The sequence below is a fragment of the Rana temporaria genome, unplaced genomic scaffold (assembly GCF_905171775.1).
Source record: "Rana temporaria unplaced genomic scaffold, aRanTem1.1, whole genome shotgun sequence".
Classification (NCBI taxonomy): domain Eukaryota; kingdom Metazoa; phylum Chordata; class Amphibia; order Anura; family Ranidae; genus Rana; species Rana temporaria.
This window is the reverse complement of record NW_024404514.1, coordinates 92,073-114,889: the sequence shown is the minus strand read 5'-3', so window position 1 is coordinate 114,889 and position 22,817 is coordinate 92,073. Positions and strand designations below refer to the sequence as shown.

The 22,817-nt window shown below is 43.1% G+C and overlaps 1 protein-coding gene across 1 annotated transcript in view; it reads right to left on the bottom strand.

The window, feature by feature from the left end:
* LOC120922044 (major histocompatibility complex class I-related gene protein-like) overlaps positions 1-19,869 on the bottom strand; it is a 42,269-nt gene extending 22,400 nt beyond the window's left edge. The window contains exons 1-2 of the mRNA XM_040334583.1: positions 19,767-19,869; positions 11,522-11,773 (exon numbers count right to left, since the gene is read on the bottom strand). Coding sequence (XP_040190517.1) covers positions 11,522-11,773; positions 19,767-19,833 — 319 coding nt within the window. The 5' untranslated portion in view covers positions 19,834-19,869. The remainder of the gene's footprint in view (positions 1-11,521; positions 11,774-19,766) is intronic.
* Positions 19,870-22,817: the final 2,948 nt, after the last annotated feature.

Below are 22,817 nucleotides of genomic sequence, written 5' to 3'. Positions count from 1 at the left end.
AAATTTCTAACATTACAGCCAGCATACTAAACACATCCACTGTATGTAGGTCTTTGTTTTTGACCGTACCAACCGTGATATTGGCATTTTGTCCAAGGCTTACGGCGTTCCTATCCTTGGATTTGATGATTGACGGCTTGTGCAACAGTTTTCCTGGCACACAACGCGCGTCACCAGATTTCTAGAAATAGCCGAGCTGCAAGTCGGCACTATACGGTGGACACAGGCGAGAGGGAAACTGTTTCACAAGCCGTCAATCATCAAATCCAAGGATAGGAACGCCCACTCCCGCAGTTAACAGAACCCGGAAGCCCTGAACAAAATGACAATATCACGGTATGTACAGAGACAAAAAAAAAAAAAAAAAAAAAAAAAACCTACATACAGTGCTTAGTATGCTTAGTGTGCTGGATGTATTGTTTGAAAAAAATAATAATTATGTGAACCCCCGCTAAATGGCTTGGTTGGCCTGAATTGTTTCCTTAAGCTTGTGCATTGTTGGTTCACTTACTCTTTCCTACCATTTCCCTTCTATATATATATTTTTTTTTTTCTCAATTCCTGTTTCTCCTAGGTACCCTTTCCACTATCATCCGAGCCATGCAAAGTTATTTAGAACAGCTTACTAAACACCTTACTGAGGAGAAACAGGAAGTGAGAAATTCAGATGAAGAAAACAAAACATTAGTGAAATAGAAGGAAAATTGAACCAACAATGCACCTAGGAAACGATTTAGAAATGAAAGAGAACAAGATTATGTTCCTCAAAAAATTTTTCTCTCAGGAGAATTTTGCACACAATCTGAAGCACTTAAAGCGGTAGTTCACCCTCCTTTCCATCATTAGACCATTAAATTCGGCATCGTAGCGCGAGCTACGGTATGCCGGTCTTAAATTTTTAATCCCCGTACTCACTGTGCTATCGATGATTGAAGAATCCGACTCCCGCGGGGAATGGGCGTGCCTATGGAGAGGGAGGATGATTGACGGCCGGCTCTGGCATGTCACGCTCCCCGAAGACAGCCGGAGTAGGTCTCGGCTATTCACGGCGCCTGCGCACAGGCGCCGTGAATAGCCAAGCCTATTTCGGCTATTTCCGGAGAAGCGTGACGTGCCAGGGCCGGCCGTCAATCACCTTCTCTCACCATAGGAACGCCCATTCCCCGGATTCTTCAATCATCGATAGCACAGTGAGTACGGGCATAAAAAATGTAAGACCGGCATACCGTAGCTCGCGCTACGATGCCGAATTTAATGGTCTAATAAAAAAAAACTTTTTTTTTTTTTTTTTTAACAGGGTGAACCCCCGCTTTAAATTCAAAATGGCTGCTGATGTTGCTACATGCACCCCTCTTTTGAACAAGTTATTTTTGCTGTTTAGCATTGATCTTATAAAAAGTATTTAACAAGGGTCTACACCCGCTCTTTTTTGAAAAAAAGTCGACAGCTACAAACACTATAGCTGCTGACTTTTAAAGACACTTTGTGGAATATTTACTAAAGGCAAATCCATTTAGTATACAAGTGCACTTGGAAGTGCAGTCGCTGTAGATCTGAGGGGGACATGCAAGTAAAATAGTAAACACATTTGCTTGCACATGATTGAAAGATAATAATCAGCAGATCTACCACCCATATCAGATCTACTACTCAGATCTACAGCGAATGCACTTCCAAGTGCACTTGTAGTGTTAAGTTGTTTTGCCTTATTAAATTAACCCCTTTGATCTAAACTGCCCCCCGGAGGACAATCCCTCTATCCTGCTAGCTTTCGATGCCGCCATCAGGAAACTGGCAGTGTGCGAGCAGCATCACTCTTGGTGAATGTGCCGGCTGCTTTCGTGCCGTAGGAGGACAAAGGTAGAAGACCCATCGCCTACCCCAATGTTTTTGGGCAATTTGTTTTTATATTTTTTTTTTATATTTTTTCAGGCAGGGTAGAACTTCACTTTCAGTTTTTGTTCATGCACCTAATGTCCACATCTATTTAGTGAAAAAAAGATTTTCTAACAACACATCAGGAATATCTCTGGAATGTTCTAATGCAGGGATATGCAATTAGCAGACCTCCAGCTGTTGCAGAACTACAAGTCCCATGAGGCATAGCAAGACTCTGACAGCCACAAGCATGACACCCAGAGGCAGAGACATGATGGGAATTGTAGTTTTGCAACATCAAGAGGTCCGCTAATTGCATATCCCTGTTCTAATGGGTCACTTTATATTTTTTTGGAAATGTTCTGTGTCATGTTTTACTTGAAGAAAAATGCATGTTCATAAGGAATATTATAAAAAAAATAGTTTTGTATTGTTTTGTATAGATGCAAGCAACCATATTTTGTAAGCATCGTTCTTTTGTAATTTACACATTTTTGATACACTTTGTTAATTTTTGTATAGCAAACAAAAAATAAATCCGATTTAATTGGACAAAGTTGTCAACTACTTTTATTACAGAAAAAAAATGTGAACAGTGATATTATAAAAAGGTTGATGTAATGGTTAAAAAAAATAGGAGACTAAACATAATCGTACTGCCACGGTAGCTGTCCATCATCAGAAAGGAAAAAATCAGAAAAATGTTCACGGACTTGTAGAGCATGATTGCTTGGGCGACTGGTAGTAACACTCCCTCTGTGCTCTTCACAAACAGGTAACTGTGGTTCATTGTGTGCAATCTCCTTTCCCCTTAGAAAGTTATGGAGAACACAGCATGCCAAAACCACATTGACAGCGTGATCCACTTCCAAGTGCATTGCAGTCAACAGTACACGCCATTTAGCTGTACAAATACCGAAGGCGCACTCCACCATTCTGCGTGCACGGCTCAGGCGGTAATTGAAGATGCGCTTCTTGGCAGTAAGACCGTGCCTAGTATAGGGCCTGAGGAGGTGAGTGGATAAGGCAAATGCCTCATCTCCTAGCACTACTAGGGGTAGATCTGGTCCAGCAGTACCAGGTAGAGGCCTTGGCTGTGGTACATTAAAATCCCCATACTGCAGACGCTGTCCCATCATGGAATTTCTAAAAATTTGTGAATCTCCAGAGCTCCCGTATGCTCCAACGTCCACCGCTACAAAGCACATGTTTGCGTCACTCAGTCCCAGCAGCACAATGGAGAAATATTTCTTGTAGTTGAAATAGCGGGAACCAGAGTTTGGTGGCTTGATGAGCCTGATATGTTTCCTGTCTAATGCTCCAATACAATTCGGAAAGTTTGTCTTCTCCCAAAACTCCTCCGCTATCTCTTCCCACAAGCTGATTGTTGGTTCCGGCATGACTCCCTAATGGCAATACAGGTGTCATGTACTATGGTTGACACAGTTGAAATCCCCATTAGGAATTGATGATGAAGTGAGGTGAAACTCGCTCCAGTGGCAAGGTATCTGCAATACAATAATTAAGAACAATTCAATCGATACACATACATAGAGTTCTGTATTACACATAAATAGAGTTCTGTATTACGATACACATAAATAGAATTCTGTATTAGAAAAAAAAAAAAGCAGCGGCTTAGCTGGAGACTTTTCATCAAAGACCAAAGACGAAAACGATGGAAGAAAAATGATTGGTTTTTCATATATAGATATCTCTCTCTCTATAATATATATATATATATATATATATATATATATATATATATATATATATATATATATATAGAGAGAGAAAGAGAGAATCTATGCAATATTAATATATATATATTGCAAGTAAATAGATATACACTTATATATATATATATACATATACAATCACACATACACTATTGTCCATATCGGTACACCAGCATGTGCATGAATGATATGAAAAACCTACCTTAAAGTAAGTAACAGCCGTTCTTCCTCACTTATGCATCGTCTCATGTTGGTCCTTTGTCGGATGATTCGACCTCGAACAAGCCCCAACAATTCGTCAAAACTCTCCACCGACATCCTTGTGTAGTTATAGAACTTATCACCGTGGGTTCTAAGTTCACCGAACATCAGGGCAAAGTAGCCAATAGAAAGACGCTGTGAGGTTAAAGGGTGCACCCAGTAACGACGGAGACGTCTTCTGGACTCGATAGGTCTTCTCCTCTTCATTTTCATGAATAGCAAGATGAGCATTGCCATCAAACTACCCATACATGCATTCATCTTGAAAGATCTCAATACAATACACAGAACGCTCCTCTCACTCCAAACTCCAACACACACTCAGCCAGGGAACAAAGGAGACAGGAAATAGATGTTTTGAAATGCAGAGGACCGAAATGCATCATGGGTAGAATTCAAGGGAACCAAACAAAAACAAAAAAAAAATAGAAAGGGTTGCTATGGAAATGAATACCGCAGCTAAACGCGGCCGCAATTAAACGCACGTAAACGCATGTAATCGCAAAGTGCAAATGCAGCTAATCGCAGTGCCTGGAGCCTTGAATTTCACAAAACATTTGTAGTGCTTTTAACTGCGGCAAAACAGCCGTCCGTCTGAAAGGGGCCTTAGACAGTTGAATTTGGCTTACTGTTTGGGTGGTAAGTGTGAGCCTGATTAAAAACGTTTACAACTTTATTTATACTTACTGTTTGCTTAAAAACGCATCTCATCTAAAGTCCCAAAATCTCCCCTCTTTTTTGTATCCAACAGGGATGGAGGCGTATGTTTTTCATATGCCTCATTTAAAGTCCCAATGCTAGTTTTCTGTATACCATACAGGGATGGAGATGCGTTTTATACCTTTATACATTTTTTTACGTTTTTTTTCTAGTGCTCTTTACTACCATACCAAGCATAGGTGGAGGCGGGGACACCCCATAGTCACCTGTCCCCCATCTACCCATCAGTATTTATATGCCTCTATTGAGGAGACTTTAAAAGTTTAGTTAGGACTGCAGAACGCAGAGAGCCTTGTCGATGGCTCTGCAGCTTAATCATGTACTTGCAAATGCGTGCAACCAATCCTCTGCTTTTAACATATACAGTTAGACAGTTGAATTTGGCTTGCTGTTTGGGTGGTAAGTGTGAGCCTGATTAAAAACGTTCACAACTTTATTTATACTTACTGTTTGCTTAAAAACGCATCTCATCTAAAGTCCCAAAATCTCCCCTCTTTTTTGTATCCAACAGGGATGGAGGCATACGTTTTACATATGCCTCATTTAAAGTCCCAATGCTAGTTTTATCAAAAAGGATATTGGGGAATTGGAGAAAGTGCAGAGAAGGGCAACCAAACTGATAAGTGGCATGGAGGAGCTCAGCTACTGTATGAGGAAAGATTAGAAGAACTGAATTTATTCACTCTTGAGAAGAGGAGAATAAGGGGGATATGATCCACATGTACAAATATATAAGGGGTCCATATAGTGAACTTGGTGTTGAGTTATTCACTTTACGGTCAACACAGAGGACACAGGGGCATTCTTTACATCTAGAGGAAAAGAGATTTCATCTCCAAATACGGAAAGGTTTCTTCACAGTAAGAGCTGTGAAAATGTGGAACAGAACCCCTCCAGAGGTGGTTCTGGCCAGCTCAGTAGATTGCTTTAAGAAAGGTCTGGATTCTTTCCTAATTGTACATAATATAACTGGGTACTAAGATTTGTAGGTAAAGTTGATCTGGGGAAAATCTGATTGCCTCTCGGGGGATCAGGAAGGAATTTTTTCCCCTGCTGTAGCAAATTGGATCATTCTCTGCTGGGGTTTTTCGCCTTTCTCTGTATCAACTGTGGGTATAGAATTGGGTATATGGGATTGTATGATATTATTATTATTATTTAATTTTTTTATGGTTAAACTGGATGGACTTGTGTCTTTTTTCAACCTGACTATGTAACTTTTTTTTTCTAAATATTCCTTAGTATTTAGTAAGGCCTTTCTTGTTTATTTCTTTATAGATATATATAAAAAGGGGACCAACTCAGATGATCTTTGATCTCTTTCATATTGTTCAGGTAGATCTCTACCTCTCAATGGTTGTCTACTCCTGCCCTAACCGGATTGGCGTAGAGCCAATGTGGTGCCCATATTTAAAAAGGGAACAAAGTCTTTACCAAGTAACTATAGACCTGTTAGTCTAACTTCTATAGTTGGGAAGATACTGGAACGTTTAATAAAAGACCACATGGATGAGTTCTTGCTGGAAAAAAACTATTTAAGCAGCAGACAACATGGATTCATGAAAGACAGAAGTTGTCAGACAAACCTGATTTCCTTTTATGAAGAGGTAAGTAAAACCCTGGACAGAGGGGTGGCTGTGGACGTGATATATTTGGATTTTGCAAAAGCGTTCGATACAGTTCCGCACACACGGCTCATGTGTAAGGTAAGGTCTACAGGATTGGATATATCAGTTTGTAAATGGATAGAAAACTGGCTGAAATACAGAATTCAGAGAGTCGTGGTTAATGATTCTTACTCTGAATGGTCCAATGTTATCAGTGGTGTACCCCAAGGTTCAGTGCTGGGACCCTTACTTTTCAATATATTTATAAATGATATTGGGTCTGAGATCAAAAGTAACATTTCTGTCTTTGCAGATGACACCAAGCTATGCAGTGGAATAACGTCCTTGCAGGATGTCGCCAATTTACAAGCCGACCTCAATGCTCTGTCTAATTGGGCGACTGAGTGGCAGATGAGGTTTAATGTAGATAAATGTAAAGTTATGCACTTGGGGGCTAAGAATATGCATGCATCATACATACTAGGGGGAGTACAACTGGGGGGATCTGTAATGGAGAAGGATCTGGGGGTTTTAGTTGATCATAAGCTCAATAATGACATGCAATGCCAAGCTGCGGTTTCCAAAGCGAGCAAAGTCCTTTCTTATATTAAGAGAGGTATGGACTCCAGAGACAGAGATATAATTTTGCCCCTGTACAAATCATTAGTAAGACCTCATCTGGAATATGCAGTTCAGTTTTGGGCACCAGTTCTCAAAAAGGATATCGGAGAACTGGAGAAAGTGCAGAGAAGAGCAACCAAACTGATAAGAGGCATGGAGGAGCTCAGCTATGAGGAAAGATTAGAAGAACTAAATCTATTCACTCTTGAGAAGAGGAGAATTAGGGGGGATATGATCAACATGTACAAATATATAAGAGGTCCATACAGTGTACTTGGTGTTGAGTTATTCACTTTACGATCAACACTGAGGACAAGGGGGCACTCTTTACGTCTAGAGGAAAAGAGATTTCACCTCCAAATACGGAAAGGTTTTTTCACAGTAAGAGCTGTGAAAATGTGGAACAGACTCCCTCCAGAGGTGGTTCTGGCCAGCTCAGTAGATTGCTTTAGGAAGGGCCTGGATTCTTTCCTAAATGTACATAAAATAACTGAGTACTAAGATTTGTAGGTAAAGTTGATCCGGGGTAAATCCGATTTCCTCTCGGGGGATCAGGAGGGAATTTTTTCCCCTGCTGTAGCAAATTGGATCATGCTCTGCTGGGGTTTTTTGCCTTCCTCTGGATCAACTGTGGGTATGGAGTTGGGTGTATGGGATTGTATTGTGTTTTTTATTTTGTTTGTTTATTTTTTTGTGGTTGAACTGGATGGTCTTTTTTCAACCTGACTAACTATGTAACTATGTAACCCATTGTCTAATAAGGTACTTTAATTGATGGTATGGTAAAAAAGGGATTAAAGGTGAAGGACTTTAAGCTACTAGGTCACTTTTACAGGACTCCAAAAGAAGCTCATCCCTTCACTGGCACCCACAGTGGTTGCTGGGCTCTCCCATTCCTCCGGTAAACAGCGGTAACTTAAATAACAGTAGGGGAACATCCATTCCCCCCCCCTGCAAATAATGAACATGACCGCTGTCATTCTTCAGTTACTGTAGATTACCTGCACTGGAGGGCAGGGGAGGCATTGGGAGGCTTGTTAGACATTTTGTAAAAGCAATAAAATTAAATATATAAAAATAAATAAAAATGTATTAAAAAAATTGTAATAAAAAAAAACACTTAAAAGCACCTTTCTCATCCCTGTACACACCCCATTGCAAATGCACAGCGCAAGGCATGCACGTGTATGTACACATAAATTGCGACACATGTGAACTGCTGTCACAAACATTGGAGTGAGAGCAATACTTCTAGGACTATAATTAATGGTTAATGATAAACTAATAACCTGTAAAGGTTTTTAAAGTATTTCCCAATAAGAATGGGTTCCCCCAACAGGGGTCCTGGCTCCTCCCCCCTGTCGAGTGCCCCGATAGCAAGTCGCTTGTTATGGGGCTCTTGAGCATGCTCGCTCCTGAGCCACGTTCCTGTCAATAAACATTGTCCATTCACTCAAAGAGCATGGCTAAGCCCCACCCCCACTCTCTCCTTATTGGCTCACAGTGTGTGAATGATAGAAGAAGAGCTAATGGTTCCCACTACTGTTTGAGCCAATGAGGAGAGAGAGACATGGGACTCGTGCACATTGCTGGATTGGGAGGGGGCTCAGGTAAGTATAAGGGGGGCAGGGGGGGAGAGCTGCACACAGAGAGTTTTTTTTACCTTTAGACCCCTTTCGCACTGAGGCACTTTGCAGGCGCTATAATGCTAAAAATAGCACCCTGAAAGAGCCGCTCTTCACACTCGGGGCTTTCACACTGGAGCGGTGCGCTGGCAGGACGCAACAGTCCTTCTAGCAGCATCTTTGGAGTGGTGAAGTTGCAGTGTGTATACCGCTCCTGCCCATTGAAGTTAACGGGCAACGTGGCTATACCGTCGGCAAAGCGGCAAATTGTGGTGCTTTGCGAGTGGTTTTAACCCTTTTTCAGCCGCTAGCGGGGGTTAAAAGCACCCCGCTAGCGGCCGAATAGCGTTATGAAATTGACGGTAAAGCGCTGCTAAAAATAGCGGCGCTTTACCGCAGACGCACCAACCGCCACAGTGTGAAAGGGGCCTATTGCATAGAATGCATTAAGGTAAAAAAAACTTCTGCCTTTACAACCACTTTAAAGGGTAACTCCACCCTTTGGGGGAAAAAATAGCAAATAAATAAAAAAATAATCTAGTGTATACAATTGCGACACAAGTCATATTGTAATTGAATGCAGTCTCTGTCAATCTGCAGCCTCTGTAATTTTCTGAAAATGCAATATGGCCAACTGGAGGTATTCTATACACAGAATGTGTACAGAAAGCCCCTCGGAAACATAATTTCCTGGTTGTGTGATTGGCTCACCAATTTTCCCTACACTACGATACAAGTTGGATGTCAGGTATCCCCTGCAACAATTTTTTTTGGTGAGATACTCCCAATAGGAAATCACCTCAAAAGTGATGCAGGACCAGCAGTTTTTCTCATTAGAGCTCTACAGCTGCACAGCTGATTGATAATTATGAAACCACTCCCATTAGACTCACTTTCCCACATGGATACAGAAACGTGCGATCACGTGTACGAGTGCCAGCACAGGGATTTGTGTGTGTGAACACACAAAACCCTGTACTGTCAGAGAAGAGGAGACATGTCGTTAGTTCCTAGTAAGTAGGAACAGCGATATGTCTCCTCTCCTACTCAGTCCTATCCCCATACAGTTAGAACACACATATGGGAACACAGTTAACCCCTTGATCACCCCCTAGTGTTAACCCCTTCTCTGCCAGTGACATTTAAACAGTAATCAGTGCATTTTTATAGCACTGATCGCTGTATAAATGTCAGTGGTCCCAAAAATGTGTCAAAAGTGTCCGATCTGTCCATCGCAATATCGCAATCACCGCCATTACTAGTAAAAAAAATGCCCATAGTTTGTAGACGCTATAACTTTTGCGCAAACCAATCAATATGTGCTTATTGTGATTTTTTTAACCAAAAATATGTAGAAGAATATATATTGGCCTAAACCTAAGTAATTTTTTTTTAATTGGGGATATTTGTTATAGCAAAAATTAAGAAATATTGTTTTTTTTTTTTTTTCAAAATGTTTTTTATTTATTTTTTGTTTATAGCGCAAAAAATAAAAACCACAGAGGTGATCAAATAGCACCAAAAGAAAGCTCTATTTGTAGGAAAAAGATGCAAGATTAGTTTGGGTACAGCATGGCATGCCCTTGCAATTACCAGTTAAAGCGACACAGTGCTAAATTGTAAAAAGTGCTTTGGTCAGGAATGGGGTGAAATCTTCCGGGGCTGAAGTGGTTAAAGCCCTTATTGACAAGCTACAAGTGACAACACTCAGATGTGAACAGGCACCATAGGATACAATGATAATCCTCATTTTGGGCATGCAAATGTTCTAGAAAAGTGCTTCAAATCGCCCAGGAGTGAACTGAGCCCTACATAATTTGACCAGTCTAAACATTTGCTTGCAGATCTGTCTGATATATAGAGAATAAAACAATTCACAACTATGGCTCATGAATTGTATAATCTTCTACAGACTGGAAAAATCACCATGCATATATTCTGTTGAAACAAAAGAATATGTCAACTCAACATTTCATATTCCTGATTTGTGCCTGCTGTACCATGTACTTGTATCCTGTGCTCTTCTTTTTGCTTTCTTTGTGTGAAATCTCTGGTGTTCCTGCCAGTCCCTCTGCTTTCATATTAAAAACTGACCACTTAGGCATGAGAGCACAGCGTGGTCAGTTCTCTAGCTGTCCTGAGAACTCAACTTGCTCTCCTCCAATGATCAAACCTCTGCTGACATGCCCTCTCTGCACAGCCTTTCAGTGGGAATATCAATGTGCTGCCGTTTCTCCCCCCCAGATCTCTAAGCTCCTTATGCAGTTGAGAACAGAGGACGGGATCATTTATAAAAATAGTGGGAAATGTATTTATAATGTTTTTTCTATCCATACACAAATGTTTTGCCTTCCATTTCTATTTTAAACTGAATGGCTTGTTTTACAACTTGAGGGTTCACAAAAACTTAAAGCGGGGGTTCACCCGTACATAACACTTTTTCCCCTTAGATGGATGCTCGCTTTGTCTAGGGGAATCGGCTAGTTGTTTTAAAATATGATCCGTACTTACCGTTTACGAGATGCATCTTCTCCGCCGCTTCCGGGTATGGGCTGCGGGACTGGGCGTTCCTATTTTGATTGACAGTCTTCCTAGAGGCTTCCGACGGTCGCATCCATCGCGTCACGATTTTCCGAAAGAAGCCGAACGTCGGTGCGCAGGCGCAGTATAGAGCCGCACCGACGTTCGGCTTCTTTCGGCTACTAGTGACGCGATGGATGCGACCGTCGGAAGCCTCTCGGAAGACTGTCAATCAAGAAGGAACGCCCGCTCCCGAAGACCCATACCCGGAAGCGACGGAGAAGATGCATCTCGAAAACGGTAAGTACAGCTCATATTTTAAAACAACTAGCCGATTCCCCTAGACAAAACGAGCATCCATCTAAGGGGAAAAATTGTTTTATGGGTGAACTCCCGCTTTCAGTGGAAATGTCATCACTGGCAGCCCTAATTGTCAGGTACGAACGTTGGGTTTGTTAGCAAAAATTCTGGTCAAAATTGGCCAATGCTTTAGTGTAGTTAGTTATACAGTAGCTCAGAAAGGGGCGACGAAGGTGACTTTTTTGCTTACTTTGCGATGGGCTCAGACGCTGTATTGTATGATGATGCCTCTGTTCGTAGTACTTTGCAATTTCCTCCAGATATTCCCAGTTTCTAGGATTAACTTTCCCCAGCCAATCAGCGAGACGTTGCAGTTTTCTTTCACTGTTGATGTATTTCAAAATCGGAACATCGTCCAAAGAGCCAATTATTTGGGTTTGTGGTGGGGTTGACCCTTTTGGGGACCAGATGGTTGTAAAGCAGTAGTTTAGTCTATGACTATCTGTGGAGGGAACAAGAGAATAAAATTGAAAATGAAGTACAGAAAGCACGGTACTAGGTGGTCCTCAGCACCAAGGTACCACAGACAGCCAGGAGATGCAAAGAACAAAAACATCCCCATCACTGACTATAATTTTACTTCTAAAGGAGTCAAATTAGGAAAAAAAGTTAAAGGCCATGAAAGTATCTGGCCTACCTGAACGTGACAAGAAAAGCCTGTCTCGTCTGGAACTCCGGAGGTCCAACATGCCCTTTGCTGGGTCATAGCTAAAGCTCTCCATTAGCTAGAGGTGTGAGCATTTCTGATTGGAGAGCTCTAGCTCAGACTCATACCATCATAGGACAGCTGGATACCTGTCCCCCAACCTCCTCCTGGTACTCTCCAGTGAGTTTCTCCAGACCTAAATTATCTCCAGGACTATGCTTTGTGAATAGGCCCCCCAGCTGAAGCTTCAATGTCTTCTAGATTGCACCTCCAGAAATGCTGCCCCAGGGGCAGAGCCTCTGCACAAGGGATCTACCCCAGCAGTACTGGACCTAGGAACTCCGCTGCTTCTGTCTCAGACCCCACACTATTTATGGGCTCTCCCGCCATCTACTGGGCACACCTCCCCAGGGATTGGCTGGATTCCCCTAAATATTCATGTTTACTCTGTTCTTCCTCTCACTGTAATTCTAAAATCCTTTAGAATACAAGGGGGAAGCAATCAGAGCAGCATCATGCTAGACACTGAGCAGGCCTGAATAATACTTTGCTGATTATAGAGGAGCTAACTAAATCAACCTAACAATCCACACTACTCTAGGCAGGTGCTACAGCATCTTTTCTTCAATGCACCTGGAAGGTATTTAGCTAATTTAAACTGCAAATTTAGCTGGGCTTTCAAAACTAATCATAACTACAACCCTCCCAGTAACTGTATAGGCTGGGTTACCTGTGAAAGCACATCCAACCCATTTCCAGAATGCAAAACTTATGTGTCCAGAAAATACTTTGGACACAAAGCCAGAAAAGCAGTGGTAGTAAACACCAATGCAAAAAAGTATCAGCATTAACAATAGCACAGTATGCTCACATCCAGCTATTCACTTGAATGACGGGCTATACAGTATGTGGCATCTGAGGGGCTCTTGGTGCGGGAAAGAATATGCTATGGATAGAAAATGCATGTAAATCTTTCTGTGCATGTACCCCAATACTAACCTTTCCCTGTAACTCTAACTATCACCCTAATCCCACTATAATTCTTAGGCCCATTTCACACAGGGACGGATCTGCTTTCAGCGGTCTGCCAGCTCAGCGGGAGATCTCTCCGCTAAGCGGGCGGATGACAGGTCCCTCTCTGCTCACTGAGCGGGGAGGGGCTTTTCCAGCGTCGCTGTCTCCTATTGAGAGATCGGACAAAAACGGACAGCATGCCCGTTTTCATCCGATCTTACCCGATCCAATCCGCTAGGACAGATGGCGACGTATCGCCATCCGTCTGATTTTAGTTGGATCGGGTCAGATGTCAGCAGACATGTCTCCGCTGACATCCGACGCTCCATAGAGATGTATGGGGCGGCCGTTCAGGTCCGCCAACAAAACTGACAGGTGGACCTGAACGGTCCGACCGTGTGAAAGGGGCCTAAGATTATTTCTCAAACTAATGCTCTGTACACACGATCGGTTCGTCTGATGAAAACAGTCCGATGGACCGTTTTCATCGGACGAACCGAGCGTGTGTGGGCCCCATTGTTTTTTTTGGCCATCTGTGAAAAAAAAATAGAACCTGTTTTAAAATTTTCTGATGGTTAAAAAAACGATCGTCTGTGGGGAAATCCATCGGTCAAAAATCCACGCATGCTCAGAATCAAGTCGACGCATGCTCGGAAGCATTGAACTTCATTTTTTTCTGCACGTCGTTGTGTTTTACATCACCGCGGGAGTGGGCACCCGGAAGCCGGGTGGAAAATAGCAATAATACGGTACGTACAGCAAAAAAACAAACAGCATACTGTAAATGTTGGAAGTATGCAGAATGTAATGTTATATACATGTTTTTAGGGTGAACCTCCGCTTTAACCACATCCTACAGACCAGAGCAGTATTTACATTTCCTCTATGGTTCTGTTTATTTAGCAATAGGTTTGTCTTTTAAACTGGTTGTAAAGGCAGCAGTTGTTTTTTATCTTAATGTATTCTATGCATTGAGGTAAAAAACCTTCTGCATGCAGTTGCCCTACTGATTTTTTTCGAGGGCGGACGGAATCGTTATTGACGATGGATCTACACCGGGGGACATTTATTCTTTATTTTTTAATAAAGGACCTGATAACTCATATAGTGTCTTTACTCACTTTTTTGGTGAATGGGTAGGCATACTCATTCACATGGGGGGGCTGGGATCTGGGGCACCCCCTTGTTAACCACTTGCCGACCGCCGCACTCATTTATGCGTCGACAGAATGGCACTCCTGGGCAGATGGACGTATATATATCCCCCCTTTAAGGAAGCAGCGCCAGCCGCGAGCTCCGTGAGCCCGACCGTGGGTCCCGCGGACTCGATCGCTGTGGGGATACCCGCAATCATCTTACGGTGAGGAAGAACGGGGAGATGTTGATGTAGACAAGCATCTCCCCGCTCTGCCTAGTGACAATGACACTAATCACCACTTCCTGTAATCGGAAGCAGTGATCACTGTCGTGTCACACACAGCCCAAACAGTTAGAATACAGTCCTAGGCACAGCGCCACCTAGTGGTAAACCCCTTCACTGCCAATGTCATTTTCACAGTAAACAGTGCATTTTTATAGCACTTTTCGCTGTAAAAATGACAATGGTCCCAAAAATGTGTCAAAAGTATCCGATGTGTCCTCCATAATGTCGCAGTCATGATAAAAATCGCTGATCGCCATTACTAGTAAAAAAATAAAATTATTAATAAATATGCCATAAAACTATCCCTTAATTTTTAGACGCTATAACTTTTGCGCAAACCAATCAATAAACACTTTAACAAAAATATGTAGAAGAATACATATCGGCCTAAACTGAGGTTGCAGGACCACGCAATTGTCAGTTAAAGCGACGCAGTGCCGAATCACAAAAAGTGGCCCGGTCTTTGACCAGAAAAATGGTCCGGGGCTTAAGTGGTTAAAGGTGTTTCCAGATTCTGAATAAGCCCCTGCCTGCAGAACCCCACAACAAAATCACCATGGGGACAAGAGCCCCCCTGCCCCAAAACACCCTCCCATGTTGAGGGCATGTGGCCTGTTATGGTCCAGGAGGGAACGCTCAATTGTCCCCTCCCTTTCCTGACCTTCAGCTGCATGCTAGGATAAGGGTTTGGTATGGAATTTGGGTGGACCCCATGCCATTTTTTTTTTCAATTTTAGTGTGGGGTTCCCCTCAAAATCCATACTAGACTCAAATGGCCTGGTATGGATTAGGGGGACACTCCACACCGTTTCTTTGATGATTCTTTTATTGCCGGTAATGCTTGTTTATACATTCAGCTGTCATTGAAGAAACCCACTGACAGCTGATGACTTATCAGTTCTTAAAGACATGGCTGACGGCTTCTCGACCCGCTACTTAACAACCAGCTATACACAGTTTGTTAAATAGAAAAAAAAACACCAAACGCCAACGCATCGAAAATGCAAAACGAGCCTGAAAATCGCATCAACCACAACCACATAGATGTGAACCTAGGGTTAGGGAGAAATAAAAACTGAACTATAGGCAGATATAAAACCCAAATTAATCTGTAATCATTAGTATGTCATTAAATTTTAAGTAAATACACCTTATGGACATTGTTGACTTTTTCAACATATTTAAAAAAACGCTAGCTCTTGACTCAAACACTGCGCACAGATAAAGATCATATACATAAACAAATTACAATTAAAATTGACATGGTGTCATGGAGATAAGGCAGAAGAGCTAGGATTTCAAATCCCTGTGCCGCTGGTCCAGCTGCGGGGGTGCTGACAGCTTAGCAGCCCCAGAAGGTAAGTCCAGCAGGGACCAACTGTGTGGGGAGGGTGTCTAATGTCAGTTCACCTTTACTTTTTTAGACCTCATGCACACTGCAGCTCAAAAACCTGTTTTATGTGCGTTTTACTTTTTCCTCTGCATCTAAACGCCCCTCCATGTTAACCTACACTATATTTCCAAAAGTATTGGGACACCTGCCTTTACACACACATGAAAAATAATGGTCTCCCAGGCTTAGTCCGTAGGGTTCAATATTGGGGTTGGCCCACCCTTTGCAGCTATAACAGCTTCAACTCTTCTGGGAAGGCTGTCCACATGGATTAGGAGTGTCTATGGGAATGTTTGACCATTCTTTCAGAAGCGCATTTGTGAGGTCAGGCACTGATGTTGGATGGCTCACAGTCTCCACTCCAATTTATCCCAAAGGTGTTCTAATCGGGTGGAGGTCAGGACTTTGTGCAGGCCGGTCAAGTTCCTCCACCCCAAACTCACTCATCCATGTCTGTATGGACCTTGCTTTGTGCACTAGTGTGCAGTCATGTTGGAACAGGAAGGGGCCACCCCGAAACTGTTCCCACAAAGTTGGGAGCATGAAATTGTCCAAAATGTCTTGGTATGCTGATGCCTTAAGAGTTCCCTTCACTGAAAAACAACCCCACACCATAATCCCCCCTCCACCAAATGATTCGGAGGGGTGGCCCAATACTTTTGCCAATATCGCGTGAATGAGCGAGTTTGTGGTGTAGGAACTTGACTGGCCTGCACAGAGTCCTAACCTCAACCCGATAGAGCACCTTTGGGATGAATTAGAGCGGAGACTGCAAGCCAGGTCTTCTCGTCCAACATCAGTGCCTGACCTCACAAATGCTCTTCTGGAAGAATGGTCAAATATTCCCATAGACACACTCCTAAACCTTGTGGACGGCCTTCCTAGAAGAGTTAAAGCTGTTATAGCTGCAAAGGGTGGGGCCAACTCAATATTGAACCCTACGCACTGAGACAGGGATGCCATTAAAGTTAATGTAAAGGCAGGTGTCCCAATACTTTTGGCAATATAGTGTGCGTGTCATAGCATACGTTTACAGGCATTTAGAGGCAGAAAGAAGAAGAGGAGCATTTGGGCTGAAAAAACACGCATACTCACATAAACGTGCATAAGTTTGTGCGTTTATGCACGTTCACATTTTAAAGTCCAAAATAATTTAATATTTTTTAATTGTAACTATTTATTATTCACTATTATTTATTTTTAACCTCCTGCGACCCGCGCTATAGTCAAATGACGGCTACAGCGCGGATCTCAAAATCCAACAGGACGTCAATTGACGTCCGCCCCTTTGGGCGTTCCCCGCGCACGCTCCAGAGCGCGCAGCGGGGAAACTCTGTGTTGGCCGTGTCCCTTGGACACAGCAAATTACAGATCGCCCGCGAACGGCCAATCAGAGTGGCCGTTTGCGATGCGATCTGTGCGGCCAATGAGAGATGATCTTATATGTAAACATATGAGATCATCTCTCATTGCCGTTTTACACAGAGACAGCGGTGCTGTCTCTGGAGAGGAGACCGATCTGTGTCCCTTGTACATAGAGACATAGATCGTCACCCCCCCCCCCCCCACCTACAGTTAGAACACAATGCAGGGATACATTTAACCCCTTCCTCACCCCCTAGTGTTAACCCCTTCAATGCCAGTCACATTTATACTGTAATTAGTGCATCTTCTAGATTGTAAGCTCTAACAAGCAGGGCCCTCTGATCATTCCTGTATTAAATTGTATTGTAACTATAATGTCTTCCCTGATGTTGTAAGGCACTGCGTAAACTGTTGGCGCTATATAAATCCTGTATAATAATAATAATAATAATATTTATAGCACTGATCGCAGTATAAATGTGAATGGCGCCAAAAATGTGTCAAAAGTGTCCGATGTGTCCGCCATAACGTCGCAGTCCCAATAAAAATCGCAGATCGCCGCCATTTCTAGTAAAAAAAAAAATTATAAAAAATAATAATTCTGTCCCCTATTTTGTAGGCGCTATAACTTTAGGCGCTTATTGCAATTTTTATTTTTTTTACCAAAAATATGTAGAAGAATACGTATCGGCCTAAACTGAGAAAATTATTATTTTTTTTTTTTTTAACCACTTCCCTACCGGCCCATAGTAAAATGACGTCCACAAAGAACTTCTGCCGTTCAGAGTGGACGTCATATGACGTCCTGGGCTTTGTGGGGGGGATATCTGAATGATGCCTGCAGCTAGAGGCATCATTCAGATATCCTTCTAAACTGCCGGCGATTCTGCACAACGTAAGAACGATCATAGCGGCGGTTCCACCGCTAGATCGTTCTTACAGGCGGCGGGAGGGGACATCCCCCCCCTCCCGCTGCCATCCGGTGCTTCTCCGGGCTCTCCCGTGCCATCGGGGGCCCGGAGAACGAATCGTCCGGCGCTCGCAGGAAGCATAGAGATGACTGGTGACCAGATGGTCACCAGTCATCTCTATGACCGTCGGAGGACCCGGGCGCGATGTGATGACGTCACGCCCGGGTCCCCGTAAGTAAACAAAGCCGCGATTGCGGCTGCTAAGCAACCACAAGCATGAGATCGGTGAATTTTTTTTCACCGATTTCATGCTTTCCAGCCTGGAGGAGAGATGTGGGGTCTTATTGACCCCGCATCTCTCCATAAAGAGTACCTGTCACACACATTCCTATTACAAGGGATGTTTACATTCCTTGTAATAGGAATAAAAGTGATAAAAAAAAAAAAAAATTTTAAAAAAAAGTGTAAAAAAAGAAATAAATATATATAAAAAAAAAATAATAATTTTTTTTTTTTTTAACGCCCCTGTCCCCGGTAGCTTGCGCGCAGAAGCGAACGCACACGCAAGTCCCGCCGACATATGTAAACGCCGTTTAAACCACATATGTGAGGTATCGCCGCGTGCGTTAGAGTGCCAGCAACAATTCTAGCACTAGATCTCCTCTGTAAATCTAAACTGGTAACCTGTAAAAAATTTCAAATCGTTGCCTATGGAGATTTTTAAGTACCAAAGTTTGGCGCCATTCCATGAGTGTGCGCAATTTTAAAGCGTGACATGTTAGGTATCTATTTACTAGGTGTAACATCATATTTCATATTTTACAAAAAAATTGGGCTAAATTTACTGTTTTTAAATTTTTTTAATTCATGAAACAATTTTTTTCCCAAAAAAAGGCGTTTGAAAAATTATTGCGCAAATACCGTGCAAGATAAAAGGTTTCAATGACCGTCGTTTTATTCCCTAGGGTGTCTGCTAAAAAAACATATATAATGTTTGGGGGTTCTGCGTAATTTTCTAGCAAAAAAATTATGATTTGTACATGTAGGAGAGAAGTGCCAGAATAGGCCTGGTATGGAAGTGTGTATAACTGCCCGGTATGGAAGAGGTTAAATTGGCATATTTATTATAGCAACAAGTAAAAAATATTGTATTTTTTTCAAAATTGTCGCTCTTTTTTGTTTATAGCGCAAAAAATAAAAACCGCACAGGCGATCAAATACCACCAAAAGAAAGCTCTATTTGTGGGGAAAAAAGGACGTCAATTTTGTTTGGGAGCCACGTCGCACGACCGCGCAATTGTTAGTTAAATCGACGCAGTGCCGGAAGCTGAAATTTCACCTGGGCAGGAGAGGGGTATATGTGCCCAGTAAGCAAGTGGTTAAATAATAATAGCCAATAGAATGCATTAAACACGCAAACATGCATAAACGTGCACAAGCGACCATGCAAAAAATTCAGCTTTTAATACTTTTTACAGCTGCTTTCCCCCTAGGCGTGCTTTGGAGTGCAGTGTGCACGGAGCCCATAGGTGACTCAACACAACACAAACAGCTTGTTTCAACTTTCAGTTTGCTTATGTTATTCTTTCTCAGCCTTTTTGACGATGTTCAAATTTACAGTCAAGATGTGGCTAACTTTTGAAAAAAATTCAGATAAGACGACATGCCGCTGATAAGACTTACCCGCACAGACTACGGAAAAGGAAAGAAGACCCTCCAGAAGGATTGATAAGCCAAGCATGGAACCCATCTCCGTGTGAACAGTAGAAGCTGGTGTCGGTGTGTGTTGTGCATACAGGAAGTACTGCAAATAATTATAGAATTATTTTCCTGGGCGGAGAACCTAAAGTGGAACCACTACCGTCTGATCACTCATAGCTCACCTCTTTTACTACTATTTACAGAATCATAAAAATACATCCCACAATGGATGTAGCTAGGTTTCTAGTCCTGAATCTCTGAGGCTGCATTCACACCTGAGCGACAAAACGCCCGACGCCGGACGCTTCTGCCGCTAGAGGGGAGAATTCCCATTGCTGTCTATGGAGATGGTTCACATCTTATAGACGCCGAACGCCTGTCGCCTGAAAAAAAGTCCCGGACCCTTTTTTTCAGGCGACAGTGGCGTGTTCCCATTGACAGCAATGGGAAGACTTCTGAAAAAAAAAAAAAAAAAAATTGAAAGTTTCACACCCGCGGCAAAATACGCCGCTACCGCCGAACGCGGCTGTCGCTCAGGTGTGAATGGGGTCTGAGGCCCCGTACACACGACCGAGTTTCTCGGCAGAATTCAGCCAGAAACTCGGTCGGAGCTGGATTCTGCCGAGAAACTCGGTCGTGTGTACACTTTTCAGCGAGGAACCCGTTGAGGAACTCGTCGGGCCGAAAAGAGAACATGTTCTCTATTTCCTCGTTGTTCAATGAGGAAAGTCGGCCCGCCGAGCTCCTCGGCGGCTTCCACACTGAACTCGCTGAGGAACTCGATGTGTTTGGCACGGGGCCTGAGGTTTAACTACATCCCACCCAGCCACTGCACATATACACGCTTCCTCCTTCTGAGTGGACGTTCAGGAACGTCCCTCAGAAGTAGGGAAATCGCGCGCTCCCGCGCAGCGGCGCAAGCCCGATGCGCTCGTTTCACCTATACAATAAAAACAGCATTGTAACAGAATAAAACAATACAAAGACATAAAAACCTACACTGAGCATTGTTTTATATAAGACACTACACACTGTTTGCCTTGTTTGGGCCATAAAACTCTCCTTAACCACTTCAGCCCCAGAGGAATTGGCTGCCCAATAACCGGGGCATTTTTTTGCGATTCGGCACTGCGTCGTTTTAACGGACAATTGCGCGGTCGTGCAACATTGCAACCAAACAAAATTGACGTCCTTTTTATGCCACAAATAGACCTTGCTTTTTGTGGTATTTGATCACCTCTGCGTTTTTTTTTTTTGCGCTATAAACAAAAAATGTAAATGTAAAAAGTGTAAATAAAGAAAACAATTAGGGCCAGATTCACATACTTTTAGAAAGGCACAGCGTATCAGAGATACGCTACGCCGCCGTATCTTACCTGGCTCTAAGTCGAATCCAGGAAGATTTTGCGCCGCAAGTTACGGCGGCGTAGTGTATTTCTCGGCGCGTAATTCAAATCGGTGGGTAGGGGGCATGATTCATTTAAATTAAGTGCATCCCTGCGCTGATTGAACTGCACATGCTCCGTTTTGAAATTTCCCGCAGTGCTTTGCGCGAAATGACGTCATTTTTTGAACTTAGACGTGACTTACGTCCGTCCCTATTCACGGACGACTTACGCAAAAAAAAAAAATTCAAAATTTGACGCGGGAACGACGGCCATACTTTAACATGGCAAGTCTATCTATACGCCACAAAATGGCAGCTTTAACTATACGCCGGAAAAAACGACTAGAGACGACGTAAGAGAATGCGACGACCGCGCGTACGTTCGTGGATCGTCGGAAAAAGCTAATTTGCATACCCAACGCTGAAAACGACGCAAACTCCACCCAGCGGGCGCCAAAGTATTGCATCTAAGATCCGAAGACGTACGAAGCCGTACGCCTGTCGGATCTTACCCAGATGCCGTCGTATCTTGGTTTGAGGATTCAAACTAAAGATACGACGCGGGAAATTTAAAAGTACGCCGGCGTACTTGCTCTGTGAATCTGGCCCTAATGTTTTTTTTACTTTTTGCTTTAATAAATATTCCCCAAAGATATATAAAAAAAATGTTTTTCCTCAGTTTAGGCCAATATGTATTCTCCTATATATTTGTGGTTAAAGAAAAATCGCTATAAGCGTTTATTGATTGGTTTGCGCAAATGTTATAGCGTTTACAAAATAGGGGGTAGTTTTATGGCATTTTTATTATAATTTTTACTAGCGGGGATCTGCGATTTTTATGGTGACTACGACATTATGGCGGACACATTGGACACTTTTGACGCTATTTTGGGACCATTGTCATTTATACAGAGATCAGTGCTATAAAAATGCACTGATTACTGTGTAAATGACACTGGCAGGGAAGGGGTTAACCACTAGGGGGCGATGAAGGGGTTAAGTGTGTCCTAGGGAGTGATTCTAACTGTGTGGGGGCTGGGCTACCTGTGACATGACATTAATCGAACTCTCTCTGCACTACACATGAGAGCAGACGAGGGAGAGGGGCGGGGACTCTACACAGACACAAGCTCCTCATGAAGCCAGCAGCCTGCACGGACGTCCTGTGTAAGTTATGCTTCTTGTCACACTCACAACAGATTCGTGTGACTTCCCTTCCCTGCTGATTTCCAGGAGCAGACTGCGACTGTGTGTTTGTGTGTGGGATCGGCATGGGGGGGGGGGGGGGGGACAATGATGGCATCCTAACTGCACCTGCAAGAGCCTGGGAGGAATTACACATGCCACATACTGTGTGTAAATATGGACGGGGGAGTGAGTGCCTGATCTTGGGTGGAGGAGAGAAGAGTTGTGGTTATGCACACTGTCACTCGCTGATCTAGGGGAGGGGGTTGTGGCTGTGCACACTGACTTGCTGATCTGGAGGAGTTGCACACTGTGACTTGCTGATCTGTGTGGGGAGGTTAGGTTGTTTTTGTGCACACTGTGATCACCCAGTATGTCCCCTAATATAATCCCACACCCCAAGTCATTCTGTTCCCTAATACAGTCCTCCCATTTCCCAGGTCAGTCTGTCCCCCATTATA